At 48.1% G+C, this 17,522-nt stretch overlaps 1 protein-coding gene across 2 annotated transcripts in view; it reads left to right on the top strand.

The window, feature by feature from the left end:
* SAMD4B (sterile alpha motif domain containing 4B) overlaps positions 1–17,522 on the top strand; it is a 175,875-nt gene that overhangs the window by 145,586 nt on the left and 12,767 nt on the right. The window contains exon 9 of one of the 2 annotated variants that reach the window (XM_082262800.1): positions 4,271–4,371. In XM_082262800.1, coding sequence (XP_082118926.1) covers positions 4,271–4,371 — 101 coding nt within the window. Of the gene's footprint in view, positions 1–4,270; positions 4,396–17,522 lie in introns of both variants that reach the window. The other variant, XM_082262799.1, reaches the window with a different exon arrangement.

The following is a 17,522-nucleotide window of genomic DNA, read 5'->3' as shown; positions in this document are numbered from 1 at the left end:
CACGGATGCCAGTCTATCCGGATGGGGAGGAATTCTCGGTCAGTTATCTGTCCAGGGACTTTGGTCCCCGGAAGAATCCAGGTTACCGATAAATGTATTGGAACTGAGAGCGATCAGACTTTGTCTGATTCACTGGACCGAGCAGCTCCAGGGCAGCCCGGTTCGGATCCAGTCGGACAACGCCACGGCCGTGGCTTATGTCAATCACCAGGGGGGCACCAAGAGTGTCCGAGCGGCCAAAGAAGTGGCTTGCATTCTTCGCTGGGCGGAACGATTTGTTCCAGCAATCTCTGCGGTGTTCATTCCGGGGGTGGAGAATTGGCAGGCAGATTATCTCAGCCGTCAGACTCTGGATCAGGGGGAATGGTCCCTCCATCCAGACGTTTTCCACCAGTTGTGCCTACGATGGGGCACCCCGGATATGGATCTGTTGGCATCTCGATTCAACAGGAAAGTTCAGAGATTCGTGGCTCGCTCCCGCGATCCTCTAGCAGAAACCGCAGACGCACTGATCGCCCCGTGGGGGCAATACCAGCTAATGTATGCCTTCCCTCCTCTTGGGTTACTGCCAAGACTTCTTCGCAAGATAGAGGAGGAAGGAATTCCAGTAATCCTGGCAGCTCCGGACTGGCCTCGTCGAGCTTGTTACGCCGACTTGGTCAGACTGATGGCGGACGTCCCGTGGAGACTTCCTCTCAGGGAGGATCTACTGTCTCAGGGACCGATCTTCCATCCTGCTTTACGATCGCTGGTTTTAAACGGCCTGGTTATTGAGACCCAGGTGCTGAAGGACAAGGGATTGTCAGCTTCAGTTATTCCTACTCTAGTTAAAACAAGGAAAGCGACTTCCAGAAAGATTATCATCGTACATGGAAGTCTTATATTGTGTGATGTGAATCCCTTGGGTTCCATCTACATCTTTATTCGGTAGTCCGAATATTGGCTTTCTGCAACAGGGAGTTGAGCAGAAGCTGGCCTTGAGTGTTATCAAGGGTCTGGTTTCAGCATTTGCTATCTTCTTTCAGAAGCTTTTGTCTACTCATTCCTTGGTGCGGAATTTCATCCAGGGGGTGCGACACCTGGCTCTGCCAGTGCACGCGCCGTTACCATCCTGGGATCTTAATTTGGTGCTGTCGGTTCTTCAGACACCTCCCTTTGAAAATATCAGGGAGATTCCCTTGCCTACTTTATCCCAGAAGGTGGTCTTCTTGGTGGCTATCACTTCTGCACGCAGGGCGTCAGAACTGGCTGCATTATACTGTTGTTCCCCAGATCTGGTGGTTCATAGGGATAAGGTTGTTCTTCATCCGAATCCATCCTTCCTTCTAAGGTGGTTTCAAAGTTTCATTGAATAAGGACAGTGTATTGTCCTTCCTATGTCCTTAGCCCAATCATCCTCGAGAATTTGCATGGCATTCCTTGGATGTAGTTCGGGCGATCAGGATATACTTGAATACTACGGATTCAATTTGTAAGACGGATTCACTGTTTGTGATCACGGATGGCCCTAAGAAGGGGTTGCCTGTTCTGCTGCGACCATCTTTAGATGGATCAGACAGACGGTGGTATAGGCTTATTTTATCTAAGGGTCGGGATCCCCCGTTCCCTGTTAAGGCGCATTCTACTCGGGCGCTTAGAGTTTCCTGGACCTTCCGCCATCAGGCGTCAGTGGTTCAGGTTTTCAAGGCGACTGTTTAGTAGTCGGTTCATACCTTTACAATATTGTATAAGGTTTATGTGATGGCATCGTCCGATGCCTCTTCTGGCTGCAAGGTTCCTGCAGGCCACTGTTTGAGGAGACTGTTGGTCTACCTCGAGGATTTGTGGGGTAGGTCTCATCTGTTTACTCGATGAGTCCTTTGATACTTCTGGTTGGCTCCGGTTGGGCCTTCTAGATTGGATTTTGATTCTGTCAATCCCACCCCTCATTTTGTGGCACTGCTTCTAATTGTCCCAGCTCTTGAGAATCAAGAAGACTACGTCTGTCAATGAGCGATAGAGAAAAATGGATTTTTGTAAGATCTTACCGTAAAATCCTTTTCTCTTAAGCTCATTGACAGACGTAGTACCCGCCCCTCTATCATTGAGTTGGGTTGGGTTAAATTCTCTGTACTGCTTTAAAACAGAACTGATTCCCTGTAGCAGAGAGAGGGAGGATATACCCTCAGGGACTGCCCCTAAGGTGGAGCCAGAACGTTTTGTCTTTCTGCCTAGTCCTACTCCTGGGGAGACAACATAACCCAGCTCTTGAGAATCAAGAAGACTACGTCTGTCAATGAGCTTAAGAGAAAAGGATTTTACGGTAAGATCTTACAAAAATCCATTTTTTTGTAGCTGCTATTATTTTTTTAACAGGTGCCTGGAGATCCTCTTTAAGGATAGGGGTTGGTCTGAATCAGTGATTCCAACGCTGTTAAAAGCTAGGAAATCTACTTCTAGGAAGATCTACCATCTTACGTAGAAGGTGTACATTGCATGGTGTGAGCCCCTTGGGGTTCATCCTCGCTCCTTCTCGGTGGCTCGGATCTTGATGTTACTTCACGGGGGGTTGAACAGAAATTGGCCTTGAGTACCATCTAAGGCCAGGTGTCAGCTTTGGCGGTCTTGTTTCAGTGACCCTTGGCCACACACTCCCTGGTGCGTACCTTTCTTCAGGGTGTTTGCCATTTAGTTCAATTGGGACTTCAATTTGGTGCTTTATGTCCTCCAGAAGTTTGCCTTTGAGATTCTTTGGGAGATTCCCTTGTTTACGCTGTCTCAGAAGGTGTTGACTGGCGGCGTTATCCTGTCGTCCACCTTACTTGGTGGTTAACAGAGATAAGGTGGTTCTTTGCCCTTGTCCGTCATTCCTTCCAAAGGTTTTCTCTAAATTCCATTTGAATGAAGAAATTGTGTTGCCTTCCCTGTGTCCCAGACCAAAACATCCTAAGGAAATTGCCTTGCATGCTTTGGATGTGGTTAGGGCAATTAGGGTGTACCTGGAAGCTGTGAAGTCTTTTAGGAAGTCAGACTCAGTATTTGTGTTCACGGATGGGTCTTGGACGGGGTTATACGCTTCCTCTGCGATTGTTCCCAGATGGATCAGACAGACAGGGATTCAGGCCTATTCCATCAGGGGTCGGGTTCCTCCTTATCAAGGCGCAATCTACTCGGGCGCTTAGTGCCTTCTGTCATCAGGCATCAGTGACGCAGGTTTGCAAGGCAGCCACCTGTTCATCGGTGCACACTTTCGCAAAGTTCTATAAAGTGGATGTGTTGACATCTGCGAATGCCTCTTTTGCCTACAAGGTTTTGCAGGCTGCTGTTTACAGGACTTTATCCTCTTTGAGGGTTTGTTTTTTTCAGGTGGGCTTTAGTTGTTTTGGTTGAGCCCCTGTTGCCTGGTTGGCTACTGTTTTTAGCCTTGGGATTTTTTTGCTGTTCCCACCCCTAATGTTTAACGCTGCTTGGGATGTCCCAATGGTTAAGAATATCAGGAGCTTTGTCCGTCAATGAACGAAAGAGAAAATTGAATTTTTGACTTACCGTAAAATCTATTTCTCTGATGTTCATTGACTGACAGAGCACCCACCCCTCTGTGGAGTTGCCTTTCCTATGACACTGCTAGTAACAAAACTGAGTGCCTATAGCTGAGAGTGGGTGTATACCCCCTGGGACTGCCCATAGGCGAAGTCAAGCTTTTTCCTGCCTAGTGTCCTACTCCTGTAGGGGGCAGTTTAACTCAGTGGTTAAGAAGAATGAGCTGTGTCCGGCAATGAACATCAGAGAAATGGATTTTACGGTAAGTCAAAAATCCCATTTTTCCTCTCTGCATGCTCATTAAATGATAGCCGTTCAATGGATTCCCCCAACCACACTACACAGCTTGAATTAGGTCTCCACTACCAGCCATTGTATTCTAAATATGGTGACACTGACTCCAAAAAGGCTCCAGTCACTGTTTGACTGATAATTCTCCTCCCTGCTCAGTCCATTTTACAAATCGACTTGTTGAGGCAGCTGGTGTTTGCAGGAATCCATCAACATTGAGCTGTCAGTGGGGCCTTAAAGTAGGAGGTTGCTGTTGTGGTTCTTGGGTTTTATTGCAGCCTTGAAGTTAGATTCTGTTCCCGGGATTTTGCGCTGCCATTTGTTGATAGCTAGATGATAAAGTGAATACTAACTCTTAAAATATAAACGTAATTGCTATTGAATAGTAGAAGCCCTGTAGGTATTGTAAAAAATGTTCCACAGGTTTGGTAATCAAAGCTTTTTCTCCATCTTTCTGCAGGCATTTACTGAAACGCAGAAGAAGAGAATACTCTCCTGGAAGCAGCAGGTTTTAAAACTGCTCCGGACATTTCCACGCAAGGCGTTACTGGAAATGCAGGGGTACAGGCAACAGAAGGGGTGCAGGTGGGCTGTGTATGGAGGGACATGCAAGGCATGAGGAAGAAACAGGCTACTTTTAGTGATCAGGGAACAGATTGGATGCAGCTAAATTGTTGGCTACAACATATAAAACCTCAGTGAGGGTCATTGGTATTGGGCAGCAGGATGGGGATGCCCCTTATATCTTGTATAAAAACCTTAAAGGTTTTACTCAGTCCTTTGTTAAAACCCCACTCCAATTTTATTTCCTTTTGAAAGAATTGGAAGGGATAAAAATGTGTCGGGTATTTAATTCTGACCATGTCCCACTGGAGAGAATAACACTTTATTTTTTTTTAAGCCTTTACTATTTTTGAGACAGAAAGTGACCTGGAATGTAAAACTTTTGCTGAAAGAGGAGTAAAGGAAAAATGTTTCATGGAAATTTTCAAGTTGTAATTTCCCCTCACTTTGGGAAGATTTATTCTCACATCTTGTTCTGGGACAGGAAACGAGGGAAGTGCAGTAGAGACAAACTTGAACAAAAATCGGACATAGCTAATACACCTATTCCTTCCTCATTCCATTTGCTTGTCATTCCACTTTAAAGGGAAACAGTTGTATTTAGAATGCATTCACCGACAGTGACTGGATTAATAGTACAGTTAAGGCCACATTTTAGCCGAACCAGAGAGAAACCCAGCGAGATGTCCCAGTGATTGGCAAACTATTTAAGTCATTAGCTTTTGGATCTGGGAGAATGGGCTCTCCATCTCGAAGTGTTTCAAGCCCTTTGCCACAGGTGGAGACAGACAGATCTGTTGGCGCCCAGTTTAGGCATTAAGCTAGTAATGTTTTTTGGCAGATCGAGCTGCCCTCGGACATTTGTAGTGTGACAATGCCATGGGATCAATTCAGCCTTTCTCTGAAGTTCATTGACAGACGCAGCTCCAAATAGTTTTTGACCATAGGGTAATGCTGCCCCATACAGGAGTAGAACACTAGGCAGGAAAGAGCTTTACCACGCCTATGGGGCCGTCCCTGCAGGTATACACCCACACACTCTGCTATAGGCTTCAGTTTGTTTCTGCCTAGTTTAGGAGTAGGACCTAGTTCCCTGCTGGGACTTCGGTCTTAGCTTGTTTTTTTTGTAAACCTTTTTTGTAAGACTTTAATTTTTAGTTAGTTTTGTTCCTGAGAGAACTGCAACCAACAGCCAGCTGGGTTTCGGACTGGATATGCTAGATCCTTAAGGTCTCCCAGCCTGGCCTGCGAGCGTGCACAGGTTATAATCCAGCACTAGGCCTTGCCACAACAGAGCCCCCGATGGACGGCCTGCGAGTAAAACACTTAGTCAGGACGCATATGACCTGGGTTGCCCTGAGTCGCAGCGTACCCCCCTGGCCGTCAGCACCCTCAACCCGGATGGAGAGGTAGTCTGTTCGGAGTGGTGCCCACCTGATGCCGTTGGTATGGTGAGTAAGTTTCCCCCCATTTCTCTGGTGGTCTCGGGTTGTACGTGGGCCCTCTCCCTGGGAGAATTGGACCCTCTGGTATTCCTCGGTTCCCCTGTCCTCTTGGTGATACCGCCCCCCCCAGACTTCTCCCCCTCACAAGCAGGTTCCTACCTCAGAGGGGTGGATGTAATGCGGCCACTGCAGGGGGGAGGGGGAGGTTTATCCTGGTGGGGGCACCTCCTGGGGACCCCCGATGCCACTGTCTAATGACCCACCTGGGGGTACTGGAGACCGCATGGCGCACCGTGGTGGCTGCCATTTTGCTGTAGTTTCGCTTTGCATCAATGTAAAAATGTTCCCATTTGAAATGCATAGGCGACCATGTTTTGGTAGTTCCCCTATAGGAATGCATGGAGCGGCCATTTTCTTGGAGTCCACAATCGATGAACAGCAGGGAGAAGCTAGGGTGACTCTAGTACATGACTCAGGTATTTCCTGTTCCTGTGTCAGATCGTTTTTCTCTCTGCACAGAACATTTCTATAACCCTCCATATCGTTTTGGTGGTATGTTACTGGGGTCCCTGTAGGTATTTCTCATTCACCCTGCTGCAGGCTGTGCTAGGGCTGGGACTTGTGGTGCCGCTGGTGCAGAGGTGCGGATCGCGGTTTTTGCAGTTTTTTCTTAAAGCGACACTGTTTTTTTTTTTGTATTAAGTAAATATGGAGTCCCAGGGCCAAATCTCCCCACAGACCCCCTCAGTGCGGTTGCGGGACCCTCCGGGTCACAGCCCCTGTCTACATTTACAGCAGTTTTGGAAAACCTGGTGTCAAAAGTGGATTTTGTTTTTTAAAAAATGCCACTAGTAGGAAGCGCCCTATGCCTTCCTCTGCTTCTCTAGTATCCTCAGATTCTGAGGCAGATATGGCCGCCAGGGACACAGGCCATCCTGGTGGATCTGCTTCTTCGCATTCTGATGGCTAGGAGGATGTATCCTCGTCTGCAGCCGCGCGGGAAAGCGCGCTGGTGGAGGCACTTATAGTGTCAATGCGGGAAACCTTAAAAATGGCGGATGATTCTACAGCATCAGGGACGCAGGTGTCTTTTGGCGCCCGAAAATCCCAGAACCCGCAAACCCCAACGTTTTTTTGTGTCTTAAACTTTTTGACAACAGTGTCAATGAACAGTGGGGGCACATCAAACAAATGTTAGTGGTGCCTAAGCTCTTTAAAAGGCGCTACCCCTTCGCGGATACGGTATCCGCTAGATGGACCGTACCACCAAAGGTGGATCATCCGGTTTCCAGACTAAACAAGTCTACCGTGGTTCCGGTGGAGGAGTCCCTGGTATTTACAGACCCTGTGGATAGATTGATTGGGTCTCTGTCATGCCATTTGCATGTGATAGAGGGCTCAATACTGAAACCTGTCTTTGTGATCACTCTGGTGTCGCAGACCATAACGAAATGGGCAAAATTGCTAAAAGGTGACTTGGAAACGGAGCAGCTCTCATCGGGCCTGATAGAGCTAATGGACCAAATGGTCCAAGCCCTTCTGTATATACTGTATGTGATGCGTCGCTGGATGCAGCTCCACTGGTAGCCAGAGTTTCTACGGTGGGGGTTGCTATTAGATGCATGGTGTAGCTAAAAAGCTGGTATGCGGACCAGGCTTCCAAAAAGGCTCTTTCTGACCTTCCCTTTACGGGGGACAGGTTGTTTGGATCCTCCCTGGATGAGTTGATCAAAGGCCTTACGGGTGGGAAAGAGTACTCTTCTTCCCCAATCCACCAAGTGCAAGGCAACGCGTAATAGACGAGGTCCTTCTTTTACTGCCCTTTCGTAACTACAGGTCTCAGGACAAAGCTAAGCTATTCAGGTTTTCTGGGGGTTCCAAGAAGACCTGGTCGGGTAAGTCTAGAACAGGCCAATCCAGATCTGTGGACAAATCCTAGTATGCATGAAGGGACGCCCTCACCCCTTTCTTGGGTGGGGGGGGGCATCTTCGCTTCTTTCCGTAACCATGGACTTCCTTGATTCAGGACAAATGGGTTCACGAACTGATCTGATCGGGTTACAAGATCGAATTCAGGTCCTGACTGTTGGACAGGTTCTTCCTGTCCAACCTCCGCCCATCTCCAGATCGGTTAACAGACCTACGGTGGGGATGCAAGATCTGCTGTTACAGGGAGTGATTGTGCGGGTTCCCTCTCAGGAACATTTTCAGGGGTTTTATTCAAACCTATTCACTATGCCCAGGAAGGGTGGCAAAGTGCGTCCAATCCTGGATCTCAAAGCTCTGAACCGCTTTGTGCGGGTACAGAAGTTTTGAATGAAGTCTATTCGCACAGTGGTGGCGTCCCTACATCGGGGAGACCTGTTGGCCTCAATCGATATTAAGGATGCATATCTACACATCCCTGTCTACCCTGCACACCAGCGTTTTCTTTGCTTCGCTGTGGGAGAGGAGCACTTTCAATTTGGAGCGTTACCCTTTGGTCTCGCCTCTGTCCCTAAAGTGTTGGCTCCAATATTGGCACTTCTACATCAGAGGGGGATTGTGGTCCTGGGGTACCTGGACGATCTCCTGTTAAAAGCAAATTCTCTTTCAGCTCTGTTGGGGGGGATATGGCAATCACTGTAAGGACTCTGCAAGAGTTTGGCTGGTCCATCACTTTCACAAAATCAGCTCTGGTACCATCCTCAAGACTCGTCTACCTTGGTCTGACTCTGGATTCTGCTTTGGCAAAGGTTTTTATTCCCCATGACAACTTGCAGGGAGCGATTTGTTTGTTGTTCAACAATCTGTCCTCCCTGCAAACTTGCATGAGAGTCCTAAGCCTGATGGTGTCAACCTCCGAGGCGGTCCCATTGGCTCCGTTCCACACCATCTCATTACAGAGGGAAATTCTGGTCAAATGGAACAAAGATCCAAAGTCGTTGTATTCTAGAATTTGGTTGAGTCACAACACAAAGACTGCTCTTCTGTGGTGGTTTCGCTCATTGGCATTGCGCCAGGGCAAGTCTTTCCTTCCATTTGTATTGGACCGTGGTAACCACGGACCCCAGCCTGTCCGGACAGTGGAATAGTCCAGACTACCGATCAATGTTCTGGCACTTAGGGCAATAAAGCTTTGCCTTTGTCACTGGACAAATCGTCTACAAGGTTGTCCAGTCCGGGTTCAAGCGGACAATGCCACAGCTGTGGCTTACATCAATCATCAAAGGGGCACTAAGGGTGTCCTAGCGGCCCGGGAGGTGGTCGAGATCTTGAAATGGGCAGAGAATTTTGTTCAGGCTCTCTGCAGTGTACACAACCCAGGTGTGAAAAACTGGCAGGCGGACTACTTGAGCTGTCAGGTGTTGGATCAGGGGAAATGGTCTCTACACCCGGAGGTGTTTCATCTCCTATGTACTCAGTGGGGGACACCCGATGTTGACCTGTTGGCCTCTCGGCTCAGCAAGAAGTTTCAAAGGTTTGTAGCCAGGTCACGGGATCCCCTAGCCGAAGCCGTAGATGCACTGGTGGCTTCTTGGGGTCATCATCGGCTAATCTATGCGTTTTCACCGCTAAAACTCCTGCCGAGACTTCTGTGCAAAATAGAGGTGGAGGGGATTCCTGTCATTCTGCTGGCTCCAGACTGGCCTCGCCGGCCTTGGTACGCGGATCTGATAAGATTAGTTGCCAATGCTCCTTGGAGACTTCCTCTCAGGGAAGATCTGCTGTCTCAAGGGCCGATCTTACATCCTGCTTTACAGTCGCTGGCTTTCATGGCGTGGCTGTTGAAAGCCAAGTGTTGAAGGATAGAGGTCTTTCTGATTCAGTGATTCCTACACTGTTGAATGTCAGGAAGTCTACTTCTAGAAAGATCTATCATCGTACGTGGAAATCATACATTTCATGGTGTGAATCCATGAAGGTGCATCCTCTCCTTTTTTCGGTGGCTAGGATCTTGGCTTTCCTTGAAAGAGGTGTCAAACAGAAGTTGACTTGGCTACTATTAAAGGCCAAGTGTCGGCCTTGGCTGTATTTTTCCAATGTCCTTTAGCCTCACATGCTTTGATTTGCACTTTTATCCAAGGGGTCCATCATGTAATCCCTCTGAGGCGGTCCTTGTTGCCTCCGTGGGATCTGAATTTGTCTGTTCTTCAAAAACCTCCTTTTGAGAACATTAGAGAGATTCCTCTGCTTACCTTGTCTCAGAAGGTTGCCTTTTTGGTGGCTATTACTTCTGCTTGCAGAGTATCAGAATTGGCGGCGCTTTCCTGCCATTTGCCCTATCTGGTGGTCCACAGATATCAAGTGGTACTTTGACCTAGTCAGTCGTTTCTTCCTAATCGTTTCTGATTTCCATCTAATGAAGACGTTGTGCTGCCTTCTTTATGTCCTAAGCCCAAGCATCCTAAAGAAATTGCTTTGCATTCTTTGGATGTGGTTGGGGCAATTAGGGTTTACCTGGCACCTACTGACTCTTCCAGGAAATCCGATTCTCTTTTTGTCCTTCTGGAAAGACCTAGAAAAGGATTGGCAGGGTGTCACCAGGATCACCAGAACTTTTTTTTTTTTTTTTTTACTATTTGGGATTTACTTTTACTTTTAAGATAATGGTAAACAGGGCAAATGGAGAGGGTAAATCTCCCTAATGGGGACACAGACGGCATTAAAAACTGACAGGTGTTCTAATCCCTCTCCACTCTATCCAAAAAAATCATCTTTATTTACATTTTAAAGTATAAGTTCATAGAAAAGTAAATCCCCCTACGCAATTCTAGATTTAAAGAATAGTACATACCATGGCTCCTTCTGTTGTAAATTGTGACGCTCCTCCCATTACAGACTCAGCTTTCGGGACCCTCTCCTAAAAAAGCACTGGCCACTAATTTACGGCAGACCAGGCTGAATTGCAGAATAATGTGCCCCTTAGCGACCTCTCCCGGCTCTATCTTAGCTTAGTATTGGCTGTTCCAGGCCATTCAAACTCCAGTTGAAAATGCAGTGTGCACAGCTAGAAAAGGAGACTGCGCACAAGCAGAGTTTGAATGGCTTAGAGCAGTCTCTACTAAGCAAGGCCAGAGCCATGAAAGGACACACTGCACAGCAAGATAGGAATGAGAGACCAGTGCTTTTCTCAAGAGAACCCCTAACAGCTGCATCTGTAATGGGGAAGACCGTCCCCATTTACAACAGTAGTAGTTAGGGTATGTATTGTTCATTGGCTTTAGGAACTGCATAGGGGTTTTTCTGAAAATCTACCTGAAAAGTGAATTTTAGCAGCATTGCTGTTAAAAGCACAGTATGGAGCACAGGGGTCTTTCAGGTTTGTTTAGATCTACATTTCTGTGGGCTGAAAGTAGACTTGTCTACTATCACACCTGGAAGACCTATTTTGCTTGATGAACTTTCATCCTAGAAAGTATTCTGTGGGATATATATTTCTCCAGTTTCAACACCTGGCTTTGAGTACCATCAAAGGACAAGTCATTGCCTTGGTCATTCGTTTTCAGACCTTTTAGCCTTTTATTCCTCAGGTGAAGGTCTTTGCTTAGGCCATAGTTTACATGTTTGGCTAAGAAAAAAGAGTTTCTCTTTCGTTCATTGATGAAAACCGCTCTTCTTGACCGTAGGGTTATACTGCCCCCTACAGGAGTAGGACGCTAGGCAGAGAAAGCTTGAACACCTATGGGGCAGTACCTTGGGGTATACTCCCACTTCCTGCTATAGTTATTCCGTTTTTATTTGTTCTGCCTAGTCAGGAGTAAGGACCTAACTGTGTATGGTGTGAAAAGTGCGCTTATTAGGGACTAGGTTAAGCTGCAACCATAGATCCAAAATGTGGTAAACGTGTAAATAAAAAATATCAGGTGCGCTAGTGTGTAACACAAGTGTGTAAGTGTTATAACGGTGTAAAACACTAAAAATTATGTGATATAAACAAGTGTAAAAAATGACCAATAAATCTAGGTCTCTCCTAAAGTAAATCGTCAAACATGGTGTATAAACATACAACGCTATAGGTGAAATACAGGAATCAAAGTGTAGAGACCACTGTTGTGATAAATGTGGCAGAAAAATGCACCACGGAACAAAGTACACAAAAATGGTGAAAAAAGTGCAAAAAAAAACCAAAAAACAAGTGGTAAAAGTCCAAACATAAGTGTCCGTGATAAGAAAAGCAGATAACACGGTTATCATTCACAGTGATGATCAGATGATAGCTGAACTTGCAGAATGTCCCAACACCAGTGTAGGTGAGCTTCTTACCAGAAAGACAATACAAAAGGGCATATAGGTAGCTAGATCCAGTTGTAAAATCACATGCCAAGGAGAGGAAAAGGTAAATATCTTCCCACTCCTTCCTAGTCAGGGGGGGTGGGTAAGCCTCTTACCAGATACACAAACAGTAAGGACCTTGGATATCCCTGGCTGGAAAAGAATTCCCTCCTCTCCTCAGAATGTTAATGGATCGATGCTTCCAGGTGGTCTGTGGCTGTTCTTAATCCTGCCAGGTTGTCGCATTCATTGAACGTGCGGTCAATACATTCCAAAGGAGACACTTTTGTATTGTCTTTCTGGTAAGAAGCTCGCCTACACTGGTGTTGGGACATTCTGCATGTTCAGCTGTCATCTGATCATCACTGTGAATGATACCTGTGTTATCTGCTTTTCTTATCACGGACACTTATATTTGGACTTTTACCATTTGTTTTTTGTTTTTTCTTTGCACTTTTTTCACCATTTTTGGTGTACTTTGTTCCGTGGTGAATTTTTGTGCCACGTTTATCACGACAGTGGTTTCTACAGCGTTGTATGTTTATCACCATGTTTGATGATTTACTTTAGGAGAGACCTAGATTTATTGGTCATTTTTTTACACTTGTTTATGACATAATTTTTTGTGTTTTACTCTGTTTTAACACTTACACACTTGTTTAGCGCACCTGATATTTTTTATTTAGGCGTAAGGACCTAGTTCCTTGCTGGGATCTCTGGTCCTGGTAATGTTTTCTTTTTACATGGAATTTTTTACTCTTTTTATTATTTTGTGCCTGTGAGCGCTACAATCAAGTGCTGGACTGGGCGGAGGACTGGATAATCTAGATCCTGAAGCCCCGTACACACGTACCGATGGTCGGCTTACAAATGTTCCTCTTTTCTCCCCGGGATGTCGGTGTCTGCTGAAAAGTGCAAAGACAGCACAAGGACAGCACAAGAATTTTGTCCGCCGACTGCAGAAGTGATGTCATGTAATGGTTAACTTTCCCTGTGTTTTCTATTTTCTGAGCATGCCCAGTCTTGCAAATCTGCGGTCTGTCGGCCGAATTGTGTACTGACAGGCGAACAATCGTCCGTTCTGGTGTCGGCATACAAATATTTTCATGTTTGCACGAAAGACTTTTGTCCGCGGATTGTGCGCAGACATCTGTCGGAGGCACCATACTAACACGCGTACAATCGGCAGATCCTTCGTCCACCGACGTTTGTATGCCGACGATCGGTACGTGTGTACGGGCCTTTAGGGTCCGGCCAGCGAGCGTATGCAGACTGCTAGGTTGGCCGCGACATAGCCCCACTGGACAGGGACTGGCTTGTGAGTTAAATGTCTCGCGAGGACTCATTCGAACTAGCTTCGGCCTGAGTCGCAAAGTTTCCTCTTGGACGACAGCACCCCCATTACGATGGAGTGGTGTCCTGTCTGGAGCGGTGTCCTGTCCGAAGCAGTGCCCACCCTGTTCCTGTTGTGGTAAGTAGCTGTCCCCCCCACTATCCCTGGAGGGTTTTGGGGTGGACATGGGCCCCTCCCTGGGATCGTTTGACCCCTGGGTTCCCATCCTCCCCCCCCCCCCCACCCCCTCTAAAATTTTAGCAACTTTGGGCCTCTCCCTCCTCCACCACATGCTCTTAAGGGGGGCTGGTTGAAGTTTCTGCTCACTGGGTTTTCCTGGGGTGCAATGGGGTGTTGAGCAGGGTTCCCTGCCACACTGGGGGTTTGTGACTAGGACAGGGATGTCCTCTAGGCTCCCTGTGGCAGTTGTTGGGCTTGGGGAGCGGATGTTTTAACATCCGCGAATACGCGCCTCACGCGGCCAGATCCGGCCAAAAATTTAGGCCGCGTCTTTGCTGCCTACTCGCTGAAAACTGTGAGGCTGATGCCACTGCCTCCAGTTTAGGCATCTGCCTTCCCCTCTGCGTGGTCGGCTCTACTGGGGCTCGTGTCTAGGCGGCTGGGTGCCTTCAAAAATTCATGTGGCCAAATCGGGCGCCGCCGTTGGGGGGAGCTGCCTCAGTGTGTGTAGCTAAAACCCCCACTATTCTTTTGGGCACCTGCCAGGCTGAGGATCTATGCAGTTGCGGCTGGTCCTCCACAAAAATTTAGGCCTGCTAGGCAATGTGATCAGCTTGGTACCGCCCTTGATAGGTGCTGTGGGGGGGGGGGCTTCATTTTTTTAATGACAGCCATTATTGTGTGGGACACTTGCCCTGTTTTAGTGAGGGTACCCTTCTTGCGCTTCTGAGTCACGGCGGGCGACCCTTTTTTAAGGGGGCTATGTCCTATTATGTCCTCTATGGAGGGATCGGAGGGTGACCCCCTTGTTTTTTTGCGAGGTTTAATAGGTGGTCCTCCTTGCAGGATCGCAGTCGGCGGCCTCCCCTGATTTGTTTTTCACGGTGAGCTTAGTATATAGTGACCCTACTGGGTCTGCGTCCACGCACTCTTTGGATGCCGCTCCCCTGCTTTCTCGATTGTCTGTCTTTCTCAGCAGTGGTCCTGCGGCCCATTATCTGGCTAAAATGCTGGTCTGCGGACCAGGCTTCTAAGAAGGCCTTGTCTGATCTTCCATTCGTGGAGGATCACCTGTTTGGAGCTTCCTTGAATTACCTCATCAAGGGCCTCACAGGGGGAAAGAGTTCTCTTTTTTCATCAGGCTTCCAGGGGTAAAGAGTCCTGTCGCAGACAGGGATCCTCCTTTTCCGCTCACAAGTGATCCAAGCCCTTTTGGGCCTCCGCTGGGGGTTCCAAAAAGTATTGTTTGAGCAAACCACAAGCTTCCTCCGCATGAAGGGGCGCCCTCACCCGTATCTGGGGGAGGGGGGGGGGTCTTCGCTGCTTTCTGGATCTGTGGACCTCCCTGATCCCGGACAAGTGGGTCCACTAAGTCATTCACTCCGGCTGCAAAATCGATTTTCGATCATATCCTCCGGAAAGGTTCTTCCCTTCCAAGCTGCACTTATCCCCAGATCGCTTGGATCTCTATGGGGCGGTGCAAGATTTGTTACTTCAAGGGGTGATTGTTCTGGCTCCAAAGTTGGAACGTTTTCAAGGTTTTCACTCAAACCTGTTTACATTTCCCAGTAAGGAGGGCAAGATGCGCCCAATACTGGACCTCAAGGCGCTAAACTGCTTTGTGTGGGTACAGAAGTTCTGCATGGAGTCCATGCGCACAGTGGTGGCGTCCCTACATCAGGGGAGATGCTGACAATGCTGCCATGGGTCACACAGCAAAGATCTGGAAGAAATGATGACATGTAGAAGAATGACAGCAGAAAGACCCAATGGTCCAACCAATCTTGCCCTGGTGGGGGTCCAGAGCAGGGGGCCCCCTTGCTGCCCAACTGCACCTGGTGGTCCTTGGAGGGTCCTGGGAACCACAAGCAGCTGCCATTTTGTTGTGGATGGCTGCTGTATCTATTGGCCATGTTTATGTAGTTTGGCAGCAATTTGCTTGTAGTTTCCCATTACTATCAATCCGCGGCCATGTTTTTGAAGACTATGGGGAGGTGATTTGGCGGTGGGCCTCTAGTGGCAGTTCTATGAACGTTCTCTTCCTCTCTGATCACTGCACGGCGTGCAGCCTGACACTCTGCATGTGCATCTGTGACGGAGGTGGTGAGTCCCTGCGGGAGTTATTTGGCTCCATCTTGCTGCTGTAGCGATTTTGATGCACTATAACTTGTAGTACCGCTGGTGCAGAGGTGGATTGGTATTTTTTCAGAGCAATTTTACACATTTTGCTGGCGGTTCCAGGTTAACCCTCGAAGTCCCTGGAGCATGTGTCACTACCTGACCCCCCTCTCTGAGACTGAGGGACCTGCTGGGCCTCCTTCAGGTGGAGGACTCTCTCCGTCCTTTAAGAACCCCGTTGACGAGACAGCTGAATTTATGGTATGATCACCTTTTCACCATGGCCAGTTCCATTCTGTGGCCAGTTCCATTCTGTGGCCAGTGTTTGCCATAACCTTGGTTTCACAGACATTAACGGAATTGGCTAGGCTCCTGCACCAGGATATGGAAGGTAGACAGCCTCCTCCTGACCTGGCGGACCAGTTGGTCCGGGGGTTGCAGTATATCTGTGATGCCTCTCTGGATGCGGCCCCCTTAGCCTGCAGGGTGTCCATGATGGCGGTGACTCTGCGCCGCATGAAAAGGCTGAAATACTGGCCTGCGGACCAGGTTTCCAAGAAGGTATTGACTGATCTCGCCTTTGTAGGAGACCTTTTGTTCGGCGCATCCATGGAGGAGATCATTAAGGGTCTTTCAGGTAAGAGTACTGTGCTTCCGTAGTCTGCCAGGAGTAAAGAGACTCGTCGCAAGCATGGTCCTTTCTTCTCAGCCCATAAGCGGTCCTTTTGTCCTTCAGGATCTAAGAACCAGGGATCAAAATCCACCTGTAACCCCGCAGCGGTTCCAAGAGGCCCTGGCTGGGTAAGTCAAGAGCGGCCCCCTCCAGGACTGCAGAAAAGCTCCCTTCTGCCTGAAGGGGCGCCCTCACCCGTTCTTGGGGTGGGGCAGATGTCTTCACTTCTTTCTGGATCCGTGGACCTCCTGGATTCCAGACAAATGAGTCCACGAGTTGATTTGGTCCAGGTACAAGACGGAGTTTCGGTCCTTGCCTCCGGCAAGTTTCTTTCCTTCCAATCTGCGTTTGTCCCCAGATCGTCTACAAGGTTTTCTTGGGACGGAACAGGATCTGCTCTCACAGGGGGTCTTTGTATCGGTGCTGGAATCGGAACACTTTCAGGGGCTTTATTCAAACCTGTTTACTGTTCCAAGGGAATGAAGGCATAGTCCGTTCCATTCTGGATCTTAAGGCTTGGAACTGCCTTGTGCGGGTTCAGAAATTTTTAATGGAATCCATTTGCACGGTGGTGGCATTCCTTAATAAAGGGAATTTCCTGGCCTCTGATATTAAGGATGCTTACCTTCATATCTCAATATATGTCCGGCATCAGCGTTTCCTTCGCTTTACTGTGGGTGGTGAGAAGCACTATCAATTCGTGGCATTACCCTTCAGTCTTGGTCTTTCCTCTGCACACTGACACAGAAGGTAGCTTTGGTGGCTATTCTGCGCGCAGGATGTCGGAGCCTGGTGGCGACTGACTCGTTCCGAAAATTGCATTCTCTGTTTGCCCTTACAGATGGACCCCGTAAGGGGATGGCCATTTCTACTGCAACCATTTCTAGATGGATCCGACAGACTGTGGTGCAGGCCTATTCCATTAAGGGTCAGGATCCTCCTTTCCCTGTTAAGGCGCACTCTACGAGGTTGTTTAGTGCCTCCTGGGCCTTCCGTCATCAGGCATCGGGGATACAGGTATGCAAGGCGGCCACATGGGTGTCTGTGCACATTTTCACAAAATTTTATAAGGTGGATGGTATCTGCGGATGCTTCTTTTGGCCGCAGGGTTTTAAAGGCCGTTGTTGGAGAGATTTAGTCCTCT

The sequence above is a fragment of the Pelophylax lessonae genome, assembly GCF_965119305.1.
Source record: "Pelophylax lessonae genome assembly, chromosome: 7".
In the NCBI taxonomy this organism is placed as follows: Eukaryota; Metazoa; Chordata; class Amphibia; order Anura; family Ranidae; genus Pelophylax; species Pelophylax lessonae.
Note: the sequence above shows the minus strand (reverse complement) of the source record. Positions and strands in the feature narration are given on the sequence as shown.